Below are 18,471 nucleotides of genomic sequence, written 5' to 3' on the forward strand. Positions count from 1 at the left end.
ACCAACTGGAATAACTAAAGCTTACACTCAGCTCAGGCATCCATCAGCGTGTCACTAATAGCATGAATCAAATCATGTTAACAAAACTAAGAAACAGGTGAGGAGGGCTGAAAATTAAGAAAAATAGTGCTTTTTAGATGTACATCCCACCAAAAAGGCAGCTGGCATGGGAAGCATCCAAACACCTGGGTGGTATTGCTAGGATTACAGCAAAGGGAGTATGGATTCACACTGTTGTGTTGGGTCAAGTGACTGTGATGCAACCAGGAAAAATGGTCCTCATCAGGGCTTTTCCAAGGTATAATTTGATGAAAATATAAGATGGAAGTGTGTGCTCCTCCTTTTGTCATGTCCATTCCTTCCATCAGTAGTGAAGGAACACACAACCGAAGGATAAGGAGCACAGCGGAGGCCCAGCCAGCCTTGGGTTTGCCCATGGCAAAGGTGGAAGGCAAGCCAGAGCAGGAGAGGACCCCCAGGTGGGCTGGCCTACTCTGTGTGCCCCCACTGAGCATGTGTGTACAGAGTGGTTCATTTGGCAGATGCTCCATTAAACACTCCTTCACAGAAAGATCCTGCTGAGATCACTAGGCACTCCTTAAAGCACGGGACATCCAACCTAAGGTTCTCCTGAGCTGTCCTGTGCAGTTCGCATGGTGTGCCATGTTTGTGCTTATCTGGTTCCTGCCACCCCACTGTGAGCCATGGCAGCTCACTGGCAGCAGCAAAGGACAAATAGAGTGCCCTAGCCTTGTCATGCCCTGTCACATATCCTGAAACACACAGCTTGCTCCTCTCTCCATCACCAGAGCTGGCTGGGAGCAGTGTGTGTGTCCATACCTGGCACACATTTACACCTGGCCATCCTGCTTAGAGCAAAAGAGGGGGCCCACATCAATGCACTAACCCACTTCTCAAGTGACTTTGCAAAGTGGGAGTTTAAAAGAGCTCAGCCCTTCCACCAACTGCAGTCACACAGAAATGTACATGCCTTGACTTTGAAAGCTGTGTGCATCTGCTGCAAATACTCACTCTTAAACATCTGCACCAGCACATCCTGTTCCACAGCCATCAGTTCCAAGCAACATGGGTAGCAAGGAGCTATCCCACCTGCCCACTTCTTACAGCAATGGTACAAGTATGCAGATGCAGCCCTGGAAAGCCCTACAACAGTTTCCTATACATTTCCAAAGTCTGGTTAAAAATACAGGAATTAAAAAAAAAAAAAATTTAAAAAATCTGTTCTTAGTTAAGGCCAAGGTCAATCTTCAAAAAGGACAGATTATGGCTACTGAGCAACAAAAGAAAAACCTTTGCTATTTGTTTTGCCATAACAAACCCTGGTTCCAGAAGCAAAGAAATTTAATTGAATGACAAAATAGATTTCACTTGTACTCAACACTGCTTCTCCACAAGTGCATTTGGTTTATTGAGCAATGCTTAACTATAATCATGGACAAAATAGTATACAAAATGTTTAAAAGTAGAAAACTACATGTAAATTTGCAGTTTGTTTCCTACACCATTTTGATGTCTATGAAACTAGAAGTATCAAGGCCAAACACTCATAAGAGACAGAATTCACAGTCCTCCATCTCTATTTTGTAATTGTACAGAAAAAAAAAATCCCTCAATTTTCGAAGTCATCTCACAAATTGATATTGCCAAGTTTCAGAGAATATTTCTGCAGCCACAAGGAGCCATGAAGTACATAGCTAGCTACTCCCCACGTCATAAAATAGGTCAGACTAGATCGCCTTGCTAAATTACACAAAACCCACTACAGAAAGGGCACTGGTGGTGTTCAGCAGCTTTCTGCTCAGAATATGACAAATTTCAGTGATCTCCCATCTGAACATTGTAAAGCCAAGGTTTTTATTCACACATTTTTGTTCAGGTCTCAGGTGTCTGAAACAGTACTGTACAATCTTGGAGCCCTCAAGACATTCATTAGAAGTTCCTTCTTCGGTGCTTTAATTAAGAGTTGGCTGTCTTCATGAAGTGCCATGCAAATAAAGATAACCCTAACTTTCCATGTCTAGGTGTTTATAGCACAAGTATCACGAAAGTCACTTCCCTTGTTAGCATTTTGCACAGTAATGTCAGTATTCACACTACACTTCTGATTACAAGTGTGTTTGCTCCCACTCCCTTTCCCTCTCCTTTAACAAGGGACTTCCTCAGCATTGCAAAAAGAGCTTGCACTTCAGCACATGAAGGCCAAAACCAAAACGCTACAGAAAAGAAAAAAACCCAACAGGCCCTCATGTGTATACAATGTAGCCAAGCTCCAGAGCTTTAAAGGCGGTTCTCAGGCACTGGCAGTACCTGCAGAGTTGGCAAAGTCCAGCTTCTCATCACTAGCAGACTCTGTGGAAAAGAGGCTGCTCCCTTGCCTTGCCCATCCATTTCGACTGCTACTAACAGACGATTCAAGCAGGCAAGAGGACAACCTATATAACTTCTTAGGGTGACTTGAGAGGTTAAAATCTCACCTTGCCTGTAATAAATCACACATGAAAGCCTCACCTATGTGCCAATTTTTAACAGTTTAATGTGTCTCATGAATGCATAGTGAAAAATTATTCTTACTATGGATTTGTAACTCATGCTTATGTCTAGCCTGTGAAAAGGAATGAAGATGGTATGTAATAAGTAGAAAGGAATTTCAGTTAGAAGTATATGCAAAATAATTAAATTACACAGAATATGGCCATTACCTTAACATCAACACTCAGTATCAACACTCAGAGCAATTTCATTTGTATATAGATATGCACGCTGTTTCCAAACTAAAGAAATTCCTGTAAGAAATGTACTAAGCATGGTTTGCTTTCTGTTTTTCTAGGAGAGGAACCTACTCAAGAAATTACTCAGTACAACGCTGAAGACCTAGCATGCAACTAAGACGTATTGTTTCTACAAATCCACTTGAGAAAACAACATGAAGCCTCCTGAGTCCTCTTTTAATCCAAGACCAAAAGTACACTGTGCTTGTTCAACCATCAGTATATGTAAGCTTCTTAAACATCATGTTTGTTGTTGAGCCTGTTGCACAGACCTGATTTGGTTTAGACCACAACTATGCAATGTTTCCAGAAAATACAGCAAAATATGCATGCTGACAGCCAACACATTTATGTTGAATATTTGGTGCTGCAGCCACTTTTGTTCAGAAAATAGTGTTATTTTCCCTGTGTGAGTCAAGCATCAGATTCTTTAAAAACAGCAGGTAAATGCAATTTTGTGGATGCCAGCTAACACTGCAGAACAACACAAGCCCCTTAAGAAATCTTTGTCACAGACACAAAAGAATTGTTATGAATGAAACACATCAGTCTCACTAAAACATTTTCCCTTGGTCTTCACTGTAGCTACATTAGACTTCTAAACAGAGAACAGCATGTCCTACTGTTTCCTACATACAGAAACAGATCAATGCAGGATCAGGCTGTGGCACTACTGCTTTGAGAAGAAATTTCACATGGACATACTTCTCTACAGTGACAAAATCTGATTTTTCTCAATTAATTATACTGACATAATTTGCAAGGAAGTTCTCTACTTTCCAGAAGAATTTTATTAATAAGTAATCTTTTCATAATAGATTTTTTAAAGTTTGCTTTTTGCTTCTGGATCAGTCTACAAACAGACACTACAAACAACCCCAGGGAAAAATGTTTTCTACATAAAATCTAGATCTTGGCTACCCACACTAACTCTCACAGATAACAAGAACAACACGATTAAAACAAAGATTCTCTTAAGCTTCAGGATTGAGTTGAAATTCAAAGCTTTTGTCTTATTTTGTGCTTCAGATTATCACATTGATGCCCACAGAGAATAAAATGTTAAACCAATGCTACAGAGAGACACCACAGCGCTAGACAGAGGACACAGGGCGAGCAGACAAAAAGATGCTAAGATGACTTGCAGATCAGTATTTCATTTTATATGTACCTCAATGAAAGGGAACTGTGGAACTATCCCCAGTCTCCCCAGGGAACAGTAAGTGTGGATCTGAAGATTGAAATAGTCTAAAAATGCTAAAACAGCCATTTCAAGATTGCTGTAATTGATTAAAAAGTGCAGACTACCTCTGAAAAGTGGTGGTCCTACCCAGCTGAAACCCTACTCATTCAAGTAATTTTGTAGTCAGATCAGTTCCCTGATCCAATTCAATCCAGACCTGCAGGAGTGCTCACACAAAGACTAAACAACTGGTTTGCTTAAAGACACGGCTGTTTAAAGTACTCATAAAAATTCAGCCCAAGATTTAGGGCAAACAAAACAAAACTAATACTGTTGTTCAAACCATAACTTCTGAAAGAAAGCATGCAACAAGGCTTTTACAAAAACCTGCATCATTTGAACTTCCAACAGGAAAAGAAAAGCTATTTCAGCACAGCAACAGCACTGCATGAGAACAAGCTGGCCAAGAATAAAATGAGACTGGAAGTTAAAAGGTTTCTGGCCGTCAAAGGACTGATGTCCCAGGGCAAGTTTCCAAGAGAAAGAGCAAAGTTGAAAAACCACAGACAAAAGGCCCAGCTAGTTTCATTCAGTAAGTTTTATGAAATTTTATCTAATATTATGCAGGCTTGTCAATGACCCAAAGGGCTATTGCCTCTTTTGAGAGCTATGGAAGTTCTTAATGAATTTAAAACAAAAATGTTTTCTCTAACAACCGCCACTGTTTCAGCCTCTTGGCCAGAAGAGCTAGCTTGCTTTTGCCCATTGCACATATGCTAGGGAAGGAAAAAAGGGGGAGATGATAAAGGACTGATGAAAATCCATCAGTTTTGCACCAAAGTGCTCAAGGGCATGCATAGCAACAGGGCTTTGCTGCCTGCAAAGAATGGCCACAAACCCTCAGCAGCAAATCAGCACTTGATTAGCTGTAGGAAAGTTCTCCAAAATCTCATGCATGAAGTGAATCACAGAATCATCAAGGCTGGCAGAAATCTTTAAATGATCCAGTGAAACTGTCCAACCAGCACTGCCATGGTAACCCCTAAACCGCAACATCCAGCACCAGATACAGGCGCCTCCAACACCTACAGGGATGGTGACTCCACCAATGCCTGACCATCCTAACAGTGAACATTTTTTTTCAAGTATCTAATCTGAATCTCCCATCTTAAGGCCATTTCCTCTTGTCCTCTTGCTGGTGTCACAATAGAAGAGAATGGCTCCCACCTCACTGCAACCTCCTTTCAGATAGTTGTAGAGAGCTATGAGGTAAAAGTGAGTAACAAGAATGACACAGCTGTGTCTCTCATGACGGTATTTCTGCACCAAACCCTCTGCCATTTCCAATAACAGATCAGAATTCACAGTTTCCGAGCAAATTATGGTCATAAAATTGAAAAGCACCAAGAAAGAGGGAATCTTTCTACTTGGACTGAAGCTCTTCCTGCTAATTAAGACTTGCTGTCTTGGCAGATTCTTCAGTGTCTATAAAACTTCTCAACCCTGAAGCTCTCCCTTTCTCTGACAGGAACAGCTGATGTAACCTCTACTAACAAGTACTTTTACTGGAATAGCCAGCCCAAGTTGGAACTGCTGAATATCAACATGATTTATGGTAGTTGTGAATGTATTTTATTTTGCGTTTATTAGCTTCAGTGCTACAAAAATTCGGTGAGAGCTTCCAGAAGTAGCTATTGTTGAGGATATAAACAATCAGCTGTGAAAGAGCTACAGGTTCCTGTAATTCCTTCTATCAAAAATACCTTCTAAAAGCAAAGGTGAAAAGCACGCTTTTGTAGCTCTCTTACCTATCAGTGCTATTTCACAAAAGAATGTACTCATTTTAGACAGCCTCAGTCACTATATTTATGGACTGGATCATCATATCTGTCAAGCTCAAATTCTTGGCATTTTCTGTCTTCCATCTAAATTATTTTTTGATTCTAACAGATATCCAAAATTCTCACATGAAAGACTGGCTAGTATAATTTGATAAGAGTAGTTAATTAGAAAGTTCTGATTCACCAGAGTGGGAAATTACCAAGAAAGATCATGTTGTTCAGATTTCTTGATTGGAATTTTTTTTAGAAATTACAAGATTTAACATCAGTACTATTTTAATATCGGTTCACTTCTGTCAAAAATACTTTATGAAAATTATTTTTAACTCAAGTTAGTAAAAATAGTGTGAACTTAAAAGCCGTAAGTCAAAATGACAAACTGAAAGGTTTTCATACAAAAAATAAGTTCTGTTTTGATAAACTGCTTCACTTTTCCCCTTCACTAACTGAAAGTAGTTTTTACACAAACCACTTGTGAAATGCTTGAGACCTCAAATAGTTTCAGAATGGTAAAATGCTTTTCCAAAAGCTTCCCATGTAACCTGTTCCTCACAGCACAAGTGGCCTGCATGGCATATGCACTAAAGAGCATTGCCCATGTGCACACACCAAGGGCAGGGAAGCAGGGCTGACAGCCTGCTCTGGGCACTGCACTTCAGAAGGACAGAAAGAGACAGCGTCCTGACTCCTCACATCACAACAGCATTCACAGAATATATTGCCTTGGGTTTTGCTCTGATCAATAGGCTGCCTCTCTCCGCATCTTCTTCCACAAAGGGTCTATGTTTAAGGAGGAGGTTAACACCACATAATACGCACATTGGTAACACTGCATAAAAGTCACTAACTTGCCAAATCTTGGCAAGTTTAGCTGCCCAGTAGCTTATAGGCTGAAACACATTTGGTTTTCCAGCTAACGACACAAGCTTACCTTTTTACTACGAGCTTCAGCGTCTTGTGTGACCCTTTCACCAGACAGATTGCTTCTTGTCGGAAGCCAGATAGGCCCACATCGTTGATGCCAACAATTTCATCCCCAGCCAGTAACTTGTCCACAGCTGCAGCTTTGCTCCCATCTTCTATCTGCAAAGAAAAAAGGATGCAACAAATGGTAGAATTATATAGGTTGCATAGTGCCACTTTTAAAATAAGCTAATGAGCTTTCAATACTGGCTTTAACAAAAATTAATACAATAATTAAGTGCTTAACATAATTAAGAAGGTACATTAAAATCACTACAAAGAAATAGTAACTATACAGAGACTATTAGAATAGGAAAGAAATAAAAGAGTGGGAACCTCCTGAGAAAGCTAGAAAGCTTGAGGGAAATTTAGGAACATAAGAAAGAACTTCTTTGCTGTGCATGCACTGGAACAGATTGCCCAGAGAGGTTGTGGAGTCTCCCTTCACTAGAGATATTCAAGAACTGTCTGGATGCAAATCTGTACTCTGGGATGACCCTGCTTGAGCAGGGAGGTTAGACCAAGTGATCCACTGTGGTCCCTTCCAACATGTCCCATTCTGTGATTCTGTGAAAAGCATCTGTGATCTTGACCTCTGTTCAATACTGAACGTGTAATCATACTTGCAAATAGAGCTTTGGGCAGGCATCTTAAAATATGGTTCTCTAGAGAAGGTAGCCAATAATATTAACCATTTTGTCAGTATCATTAACACACAGCCAACTTCAAAAATCTGGCATGCAAAACATTGCTTAACAGGCTGGTCTAGAAAACAAAGGCACATTTAGGAAAATACCTCAGAATTTACCTGATATATAGCTGATCAACAGCTCTGGCTTAAAAACACAGTGATACTAAGGGAAATTCACTGGAAGATTATTTTGCTGCCACAGGCATCTCTTGAATGCATTAAATTTTTATACAATTGTTCATAACATGTGGCAAAAACACAAGATAAAACAAAAGAGTCAGGCTTTTGCAATTCCCATCCCAACTAGGTTGAAAAACCCCATGTTATAAGGTACCCATTTCCAAAATTTAAAACAAATCTCAAAAGCTTGATCAGACAGATTAACAAGTACCAACAGCTTGAACTGATTTCAAACAATGATTACAAGCATATTATGCAGTTATGTAAGAAGAAAATTAGAAGGCCCAAAGCCCAGCTAGAATTTAATCTGGCTACTGCTGTAAAAGACAATTACAAATATTTTCATAAATACATTAGCAAGCAAAAGAGGGCTAAGGAAAATCTTTATCCTTCGTTGGATGTTCGGGGACCATCCCTTTAAAAGATGGGACACTTAGGGAAATGGTTTAGTGGTGCTCTGGGCAGTGCTAGGTTAATACCTGGATTCTATGATCCTAAAGCTATTTTCCAAACGAAACAATTCTATGATTCTAAGTATAGCTGTAAGTATTGAGCACTTTGTGATTCAATCCCTTAGCTTTCTAGTTTCTTCCTATCTCCTTTGCTGTCAACACAGCTTCTGGTTTCTGAGTTGCTCGGCTTCATGATCTATGCATTTAATTTTATTCCTGCCTCACTTGCTCATAATCCATATCCCACATCTTCCTGTACATTTGAAACTTAGTCTTCAAAGCTAAGACTTTCATTTATGTCTTCATTATATTTTATATTGACTACAGTATCTCTGAGTCCCACATTATTAAATGCCAGCAAATTTACAAAGAGTAATTCCTTGTAATCACCCCAACTGCAGAAAGCTTCATAGAGAACTGCCATCTTCTCAGGCACCAAAGTCAATCAACAATGAGATAAAACCAGAGGAAAGTAACTTCATGAATTCTGAAGCTCACAGTACAGGTTTTAGAAAGAGTCCAGCAACAAAAATATAAATTAAATAACCTAATAAAAAAAGCAATATCTCTTGATGAAAGTACTTTAGGATGATCTCATAGAGCACTCGATCTCATTGCAGGCACATAAAAGCTCTCTTTATGTAAGTCTATGATAGATGTTCTTAAAAATCTTCAGGCCTGTAAACCTAAGCCAAAAAGAATACCATGAAAAATACTTAGTCTTATATCCCATTCTAAAACACTCATTATTAATACTAATCAAGAAACTTTATTTCCAGAACTTCTTATCTTAAAAAAACCCCAGATAATTAAAGACAGAACAAGTTTCTACATCCCCATAAATCTAGTTTTCAAGTTATGATCTGTCCTCTGACCTGTTCACATTTCCTCTGAGCATGAAGAATTTACCAGAACACCAAATTATCACTGCAAATCTTCAGTAAGGTTGGAAACAAGGGAGTAGCAGTGGAAATTGCTTATATCTAAGTAAAGATTTCAGTTCAGAGATGTCAAGTATACAGTGTCTGCTGTATAAGGGACACTGAAATCAGGCTGAGCAGAACAAGAGAACAGGCAGCCCGGGACTTGTAACTGAAGCCCGAGTAGGATGGAAAAGTGGCACAAAAAAACATTAAGGAAAGTCAGATTTAAATCACTAGAACTGTAGGGGGAAGGTCAAGTGGCGGGGGTGGCAGTGGGGGGATGGGACAGGACGCACATGACAGGGAGCAGAGAGGGAAAGTATCTTGGAGGACACACTTTAAATTCCAAATGTAGATGTCAACCATTTGCAGCCCTTATGCCCCAAGCAAGGTACCCAAACATAATGACAAGGCTGAGATGCCCCTGGGCCCCAAAACACCTCAACAGGAACTTTTTTTGTCTGTATTAAAAAAGGGGGCGGGGGGGGAGCAAAAATCTGTCTCCTAGGGTTTGAAGGAATGTTCATTGTTCTCAGTAAGCATGTTTGTTTTTTCTTCAGGCTGGCAATGTACTGACAGCAGGGAGTATTCAGTTACCCCCTCTGAGTTTTAATTTCAGTAGGGAAACTACACATTCCACACAAAGCAAGCTTTCCAAGGAGACTCTGGCTGTCCAAAACAACATTAATCAAATAACCTCAAAAAGTATTTAAAAAATCAAAACCTAAACACAAAGCTGAAGCCATCCTCATGAAAATTTCATGTGGCTTTAAGATCTTGTCTCCAGATCACCTGCAGGTAAGGAGAATAAAAACCACACATCCATTCACAGTAGAAGTCTTTTCAAGCTGAATAAATTTAAACATAAACCTTTCATACTCAGAACCCCAAATGGCTGTACAGGTATGATTCCACCTCACAGTACACTTTTAAGAGGAAAGGGGAAAGTTAGACAGGAAAAATACAATTTCTTCTGTCATACTAGAAGTCCTTTGTTTAGTCATAACAACTAAAAGCAGAAGGCTTTGCACACATATAAAGAAACACAGCCAAAAATATCCATGAGGAGAAGGCCTCTTCAAACATACTGCTATATTAACCTGCCTTCTTTGTGCAAAACTGGACAACGTTATTCCAGCTTCTACTTCATGTTTTCTCTTCTTCTGTTTACTAGTTTTAACATATATTGTCTTTATTTAGTCATCCACTGTGTAACTTTCCATCTCATCAGGCCTTAACTAGAAGGGTAAATACCAACCAAAATACATAAACATTTTAGAACTAGCAAATACACTCAAAAATGTCATTATTTGTCACACCTCAGCCATGAATATATTTCACTCACTATCTTCAGAGTCAGCTATGTTGTGTTCAGGATTTAAGCCCAACTTTTAAGACTGAAGCCTTTGTTACTATCTACCTAGCATCAATTTCTTTTAGAATTTCAGGTGTCCAGAAAAACTAGGCCAATAGCTGAAAATAAAGCCTTGAAAATGCAGAGGGAGGTTTTAAGATGAAGTCTTTCAAGAACAGTCAGGAGGAAGAGATCTACCTCAGCCACTGTCAGATGGCAGATACAACTGGATGTAACTCAGTGGGAACTGAACTCCCATAAGCACAAACATCTTAACATTTTTATAGCAATAGCAGGAAACAAAAGACACATAGAAGAAAAACAATCAACACCTTATTTTCATATAAATAACAGACATAAGCCTTCAACAAACATATCCAGATACATAGCTTATCTTGAATGAGCAAGGGTTCTAGAAATGCCCTCAAACCATGCTTTTGTTATGTACTAAAAAATCATACCCTCCTTACTATGCTAAATTAACAAGTGTAAACATGTTGACTTCCTATCCTTAGCAGTGATGTTGGTATGCTACCAAAAAAAGTGTTTTCAAAAGGAGATGAAAAGGATGTTTGTTGACCAAAAGCATCTGCTTACACAGTCTCCATCTCTCACCCTGCTGTCCCTGATGACCCTCCTACAACCAAGAGCAAAGGCAAACTTTGGGAGGATTGTGAGTGCAAACTTTGCCATCGTAACAGTAGCTACATTAATTGGCACATCTTCCCAGATTTATTTTTGCTTATATCACATCCACAAAACAGGAAGAAACAGTGATTCCAAATGTAGATATGAAGATTGTTTAAAAAATTGAAAAAACAACATACATGTAGATCTAGTATGTGAAATTCTTTCTGTAAAAAGAAGACAGAGCCTTGAAACATGGGAAGAGCTGAGCCATGGAGAAAATGTCTAACAGCTAGACACACAAATACATTCAAAGAATACTTACAAGGCTTTTTTCCCCCCTGTTGGTAATAAACAGAAAGGGGAAAATAATGTCCTATCTTCCCAGCTTTGAATTGCTGCAGAGTTGATGGGGAGCACCAATTCTAGCATGTGACCCCTTCACTCCTGTGTTTATCAGGTCTGATGCTTTACTTAAAATACCCACATTCCTCTATAGGCACCTGTATAAACAAGCAGGAGACAGGTTGGGGAAACACTGTGTCATATGAGAGATCCAGTTTTGTTTACAAAGCCAACAGTTTCTTGTCTGCGCTCTCTTTGGACAGGGTGGGAGACGGGATGGAAACCCAGACCCACAGACAAACACAGGAAAAAACAGCACCACTTATCAGCATTCTACTATCAGCTGTGATAAACTATTTTATCATAATTCATTTCTTGTGCAGCCAAGAAATGTTTACGTGGTTGTTTGTATTATGAGCATCTAATACAGTTTTTCCACAAACCTAACAATCTTTGTAGAAGATCTTCAGAACAAATAAAATATCAGTTATTTTGATTTGCAAAGAGTTAAACAAAGGAGAAAAAACTCTGCAGTTCAAGCCTGGCACTTGTGAAACTCTGAGGAATAAACAGAAAAGTAACAGAACTGACCTAACTCCAGCTATACATTCCACAAATGCAGTCTTGAGTGGCAAGGGCTGCATTTACCAGCAACACTCATGGCTCCAACTGAGGCAGGATAAAAGTGGGGCACAAACTCCAACAGGACCTAACTGCTCCAAAGACAATGGGTATGTGTATATGTAAGGCATCCCATACAGGGATGCATACACTAGAAGATGGGGAAGACTAAGGCATTTGATTTTACATTCCTACACATCTTTTCTCTCCCACTCTGCTTGGATTTGGAAAGAGACTGTTGGAAGGACACCTGGCAGGGACCAAACTCCAGCCATGTTTTATAGAGGCTTCAGAAGCATCTATGGAAACAAGGCCCAAAACAATGCAACATGGCTTCAACAAAGCAAGAAATTCCACACAAATCTTCAGGTTAATGGAGGGTACCTGTATCTCTGAACCACCCCTTCCCACAGACTGCAGGTTAAATAATCAGCATTAACTACCCAATATGAATTTTAACCACCATCCTATAAAGAAAAGAAAACTTGCAAACTCTGGGCTCATGCAATACTATCCAATATTATTAACTTGGCAATTGCTGCACTTTGATCAGGCAGGTGAGTGTCTGCTGCATTTGGTGACATTCTAACTTAGCACAGAAGCCAGAACTTCCCTTTTGTCTGGTATCATAAATTCACACCCCACAGCCATTGTCCATACTTGCTCTTCCTGAGATTATCTTTAAACATTACAGCAAACAACAGTTAATTTTAGGAACGTTTAGTCCTGGGCAATGTATTTCTCTAACAGCTGTTTCTTTCTTCCCTAGACTCGAGGAAAACAGTTCATGGTCACTGTCACAAGACCACTGAACAGGCAGAGAAATCTCTCTCATCCAGCTGCACTTTCAAAGTGTCCCCCATTGTGCTGCACAGATCTTGAGCTGGCAGGAGCCCTGCCTTCTGTCAACAAGTGATTCTTAAAAATCAAAATGGAAACATTTTTTTAAAGGGTAGAGTTCAGTAATAGGACACAGTCTATCACAGCCCTTTTTAATTGCTTGCTATTTAATGTATTTAAGTATTTCCATATTTGCCCAGCCACCTTTTCCTTTCTTTGTTGTTTTTTGCTTAAAAAAAAAGCATATTTTGAAAAGCTAACTGTTGGTACAGTTCTTAAAGTATTTTTTTAGTTTTTATAATGGTGTCCATGCCACTGTTTTGACAAAAGACTGCCATCACTTCCACTAGAACAGGCCATTTTTGTGGGGGTTTTATTACAGCTGTAAAAACTGACTCCAGGCTGAAACCTAACTTCAGAGTTCCTCAAGCTAGAAATGTTTAAGTATGGTAAAACATCCACCACTTCCCTCTTTTAAAATTCATACATAGATGGATTAATATTTTAGTTCAACCTACATTCAAAATAATACCCACCATAATCCTGTGAGAAAATCTTTCCAATTATAAATCATCAGTTGCTATCTCTAAAGAGGTTACTGTTATTATATCTGTTTCTTTAAATCACAGGGTTGTTACAGACTGAAGACCAATTAAAGTACTTGAAGTTAAAAAATTATTGAAACTTTTCCCCAAGAAACGAATTATAACAGTTTCCAGATGAAAAGTACCAGGAAGAGAAATTTAACGTAGATTTGTAAGTTTTAAAAAATGGAACAACAGATGTTTATTTTTAAAGGTTTTTTCCAATGTGATTCCATTGTTTCAGCAACAGAAGCTGGAATATTTTAATCACTGCTGAACACTTCTACTGGAAATAAATGATTATAATATTATTATTAATAATAATAATAAAACCAACAAAAGCCCAGGACCCACAAACCCCCCAAAACCCTTGATGTTTGGAAAGCATACAGCTAATGCATTAAAAAAAAAAGTGGAGCTGCTGAGAGTCAAGAACTTGGCTGGTTTTTTGCCATTCATACCTAAGCTCTACTAGTCACATTTTACAGTTTCTAAATAACATTTGCACATAACCCAGAGCAGCATGCCTGCATATATTCCATCCCCACAAAGAAACTAAATACAGACAAACTGTAGTCTTTGGAAATCTTTCTATGCAAGAGCCCCTCTAGGCAGCACAAGACCATTGGAGAAGCTTCCTAGCTCTTACGGACCCCACAGCTCTAAACTGGCACCCAGGACAGAGCAAAGCCAAAACAGACCCAGCTTTCCTGGAGTAAGAATAAGGCCAAGACAAGAGTGGAAAAGATGAAGATTCTGGAAGCAGGGGTGATGGCAGATGTCTGCTGGTAGTGTTGATCCTGAAACTAAACAACTCCAGTCCCATCCCTCCCTCACACTAAAATAACACTTGGAAAGCATAGCTTAAGTTTTGATTTTTTTTTCCCAAGCACATCACCAACATCTAACACCTTCCTACTGCTGTTTGGAATCTGTACACAACTTATTCTAAAAATATTGAGAAATAACTCCCATTTACTTTTATCCATGAGTTGGTTTTGCCTTTTACAGAAGCTAATGGTACATCCAGCCCAGATGAATCCATCTGTAGTCACAGATACCTTACACTGTTCTTAAACATATCTTCCTATTTTTTTTCTTCAAAATGACAAAATAATCTGTATAAGAATGAAGTTCACAATTGTAGTATGAAAAGAAATAGCCAGCTGGCCAAAAGAGAACTTCTTTCTCTATGTGCAGTTTACTTATTTTAACAAACCTCCTACCAGAGTTTGAAAGGGTTGGATTATCCGTATTTACTTGACCAAGTTTACATTTGATGATTATATATATATAGGCTGTTTACATATGCAATCTCTGCAGTTAACATTAAGCATTTTTATAGGTCTACATTTTTGTACTTTCAGCTCTTACGAACAATGATAAGAATGGTTTATAAGGAGGTTATGCCTAGAACCAACTTGTATTTTATCTATTCGAACTGATAACAGGAACAGACTTCCAAGGGGAAAAATATGACCTGACAAAGTAATCTTTACGATCATAAGGTTCAAGGTTTTTTACTTTGCAACTATCATACACTTTCAACAACACTGGTTTATCTTTCTGCCTTCCTGTCCATCCCAGGAAAATAATGTCATCGTTTGCCAATGCACCCTAGACAAAAACAGACTGAATGCAATCCAACTGCCTGCAAAACCACTGTGTAATTAGGGAAAGGGTAGGAGTTACTGACAAATCAAATTTTAAAAAAAACCTGAATGCGTCTGTATGATCATGTAGATAGGACTGTGCATTAACTAATAAACAAACTTGCAGTTTGTTTGTGAAGAACTTCAACATGCCTGACAGACATTGAAAGAGCTAGTAGATTGCAATAGTATACTTACCAAAAATAAATTTAACCTATTTCATTCAGTCTATCAGTCTAAATGTGGTCTTTTACAAAAATTTAAGTTTCATTGATGCCTATGTCTACAGACTTCTGTGGTTTAAAAAAAAAAAAAATAAAAAAAGTTACACTATTAGACACAGGTAGCACTGATTAAGACCCAGCAACAGAAAAACTGCTTCACTGCCTGTTAGTTTCAAAAAGCACTGTGACGGGTCTGCCAAAAGCCACAGGAATTTTACAGTGTGTTAGGTTTCCATTTTAAATACTTTCTCTGGAACAGCCCATTTTTAACAGAATGCTTATCTTGACTAACTCATACCATTATTTGGTTATCACCACAGCTGCTGTTTGGGATCTTCCATTTTTGTCATAGCACAAATGCTCATTTTTCAGGCAGTGGGAAAGTATAATATTTCCCAATAACTCTTATAAGAATATTCTTATCAACTCCTTAAAATGTGACTTTTATCCCAAAAGTAAAAGTTATTTTTAATAGTTACTGCAGAACTATTTAAGAACCCACTACTATGCAGCGGAGTGAACAGAACACATCTAAACAAAAATCTAGCAAACAATGAGAATGACCTGCTCTCACAACTTACAGCAATTCTTCAGCAAGATTTCCCTGCTTTGCAGTATTACTCAACTTCAAAGAAAAAAGAGACTCAGTAAGGTGCTGAATTTTAAAACATGTCTTATTTGTTGATTCCCTCACCCATTTCTCTGCAAAGCAAACAAACAAAAGACTTCAAAAGAAGGGTCAGGCTCCTTCTAAAATTTGAGTGTTTTAAACTTTAACAACAGAGCTTTTTCTTTACATTAACTTTTGATCACTGCTCAGAATTGATATTCACATTCAAAGAGCATCCAAATTACAGACTGAAGCTGTCCTTTGCCACCATCTTCCTCAACAATTCAAATATTTAAAGCCAAGTTCAAACCAGAAGACATTTATTCCTTCCCTCCTCCACCCCAGTGCTAAAATAGTCAACAAAACCTATAGCTGTCTTAATTCACCTTTGTATAATTTATACAACCCCATTTACTCTAAGTATATGGTACTTCAAACTGCATAGATGCAGATATCTGCTCCGCGTTTCTGCTGTGCACTCTGCATGACATTTCAATTCTTCATTCTTAGAGCAATAAAAACTCGGAAGCAAGTAGGATGACTCTCAAGAAAACAAAAAGGCATACTATTATAGAAACAAAAAAGGTCTGGGTAACCTTGCCCTTAGTTTCTCTTCTGTCCTTGTTTTTTACTGTCTCAGTAAAGGAAGAGAGCTTCTCTCACTCCACTTTGACCCAGAAGTCAAACATGAAAACATGAAGAAGCAAACACTAAAAACAGCATTGAATATATTTTTTAGGGCAGGAACAGCAATGTAATCGCTCCTAAAATTACCAAACAGTTCACAAAGCAAGTTGCAAAGGACTGTATGGCAGTTTCTACCTGATGAGGCCCCACTTTTGTCAGCTTACACCATCTGAGCTGCCTGGTACAGTCAGACAGGGGGCTGTTTTTCTGGATACAGACTGCTAATACAGTCAATGTAAATCTCTCACAACGCTCCAGAAATAAAAAAGAGCATGTTAATAAAAAAATACCAGTGTTTTATGCAGTTTATTGACAAGATGGAAAAGTACCCATTAGCCTTTCTAGGGCATACATTGGCTGAGCAGGGCATGAAACATTCATGAAGTTCAAGTTAAGCACCAATATCTTAAAAGTCTGTTGTGAGCTGGGAACCTGAAAAAGGCAAAATTCAGTTCTGTGAAGAGGAACTAATCTGTAGCAATTTATACCCCAGGCATTAATCACATTATGGCACCCCTGCCCTTTCTTCCCTAGTCATCAGTACTCTGTTACCATATACTTCAGATCTAACAAAAAACCAAAACCAACCTAACAAAACCAAAAACAACAACAATTTTAAAAAAAGCTAACAAACCCCCCTTCCCCCAGCAAACCCAAAATTTTCTTTAAAATAAATTTTCCTTTTTCCTAAACAAGCCTAAATGTTCATAACTTCAAGTTCTTAATTTTGTGTAGTTTATTCTAGATCTCATTCCTTAAAACCTCATTACTTTATATCATCACAGAACATTAGAAGTAATTCCTTCCTTATGAAAAATTCATCATAGGAATTAGATATGCAACCATTCGTGGCATCTCTGTATCTTGCCACCTTTTCTCTATTTTAGAGGCTTAATTCTTCCTAGGATCAATGAGAGATAATTAACCAATAAGATAATTATACTGGGTCAATGACAAAGGTTATTTTTTCTTAAGAAATTATACGATTGTGCTGTGGATTATCAATTAATGCACTAAAATCAGCATGGACTGTAAATTTACACAAACAGAAGCTTCAAAAAGCTGCATGGATTTAACAGTAAATTGTGCTATAGTGGAGAATTCTTATATTTGGAAGTTGTAGTACGCTTACTACTCAAAATGGACATTTTCCAAATTTGCTTTCATCTGCAGGTCTTTTTCAAAAGCTTCATTGTATTACATGTTACTGACCTCATTAGTTCTAGGAGCAGGCACATTACTTCAAAGACTTTAAAAAATAAAGACAAATCAAAACATTACACACACAATTAGCTGCTTTTCGTGAAAAAAACATGTATTCAATTATGACAAAACTACTCAGTCTGACAAACATCTGTATTTCTGTTTGGCAAAAGTATTTTTCATCTGTGCAGATGCACTTATTAAAAGACACATCCTGCTCATGCAGCACAATTCGCAACTTCACTGTGCAGCACTCAAGTATGAGCGGAATTTTGGGAGAAAAAATGTTTGTACATTAATTCTTGCAACACAGGAGAAAATTTATAATTACACTTCTATTTTCTGACACTGGTGGTGGGACACACCACCATGTGCACACAAGTATGTGCACACAAGCATCATATACAGAGCTTATTGTCTCCCACAGCTGCCTATGCCAGCAAACACAACTGCTTCTCAGGAGTGTGTATTCCAGCAGCATGCAACCACACTCATGAAAAATTCATGCCTGAGCATGCCAGTTTAGGATGTCAATGTTGGCAGAAAGTTGAATGTTCAAATACCACATTGTAAAGGAGATTTTGAACTTGCTCATCTTGATAGCTGACAGACCATTTAAAGACTGCATGTATTGACATTCTGGAAAGAGTCAGTAACGGCTAAAGAATTTGAGTATTTTGTGGGACCCACAAGATCCTGTTT

At 38.4% G+C, this 18,471-nt stretch overlaps 1 protein-coding gene across 2 annotated transcripts in view; it reads right to left on the reverse strand.

Moving 5' to 3' along the window:
• The window catches only part of SHROOM2 (shroom family member 2), a 118,992-nt gene that overhangs the window by 64,303 nt on the left and 36,218 nt on the right, over positions 1-18,471 (reverse strand). For both annotated transcript variants that reach the window (XM_085052385.1, XM_085052380.1), the window contains exon 2: positions 6,745-6,896. In XM_085052385.1, the coding sequence (XP_084908511.1) occupies positions 6,745-6,896 (152 nt within the window). The remainder of the gene's footprint in view (positions 1-6,744; positions 6,897-18,471) is intronic.

The sequence above is a fragment of the Lichenostomus cassidix genome, chromosome 1 (assembly GCF_008360975.1).
Source record: "Lichenostomus cassidix isolate B80296 chromosome 1, HeHo_3.0, whole genome shotgun sequence".
Taxonomy (NCBI): domain Eukaryota; kingdom Metazoa; phylum Chordata; class Aves; order Passeriformes; family Meliphagidae; genus Lichenostomus; species Lichenostomus cassidix.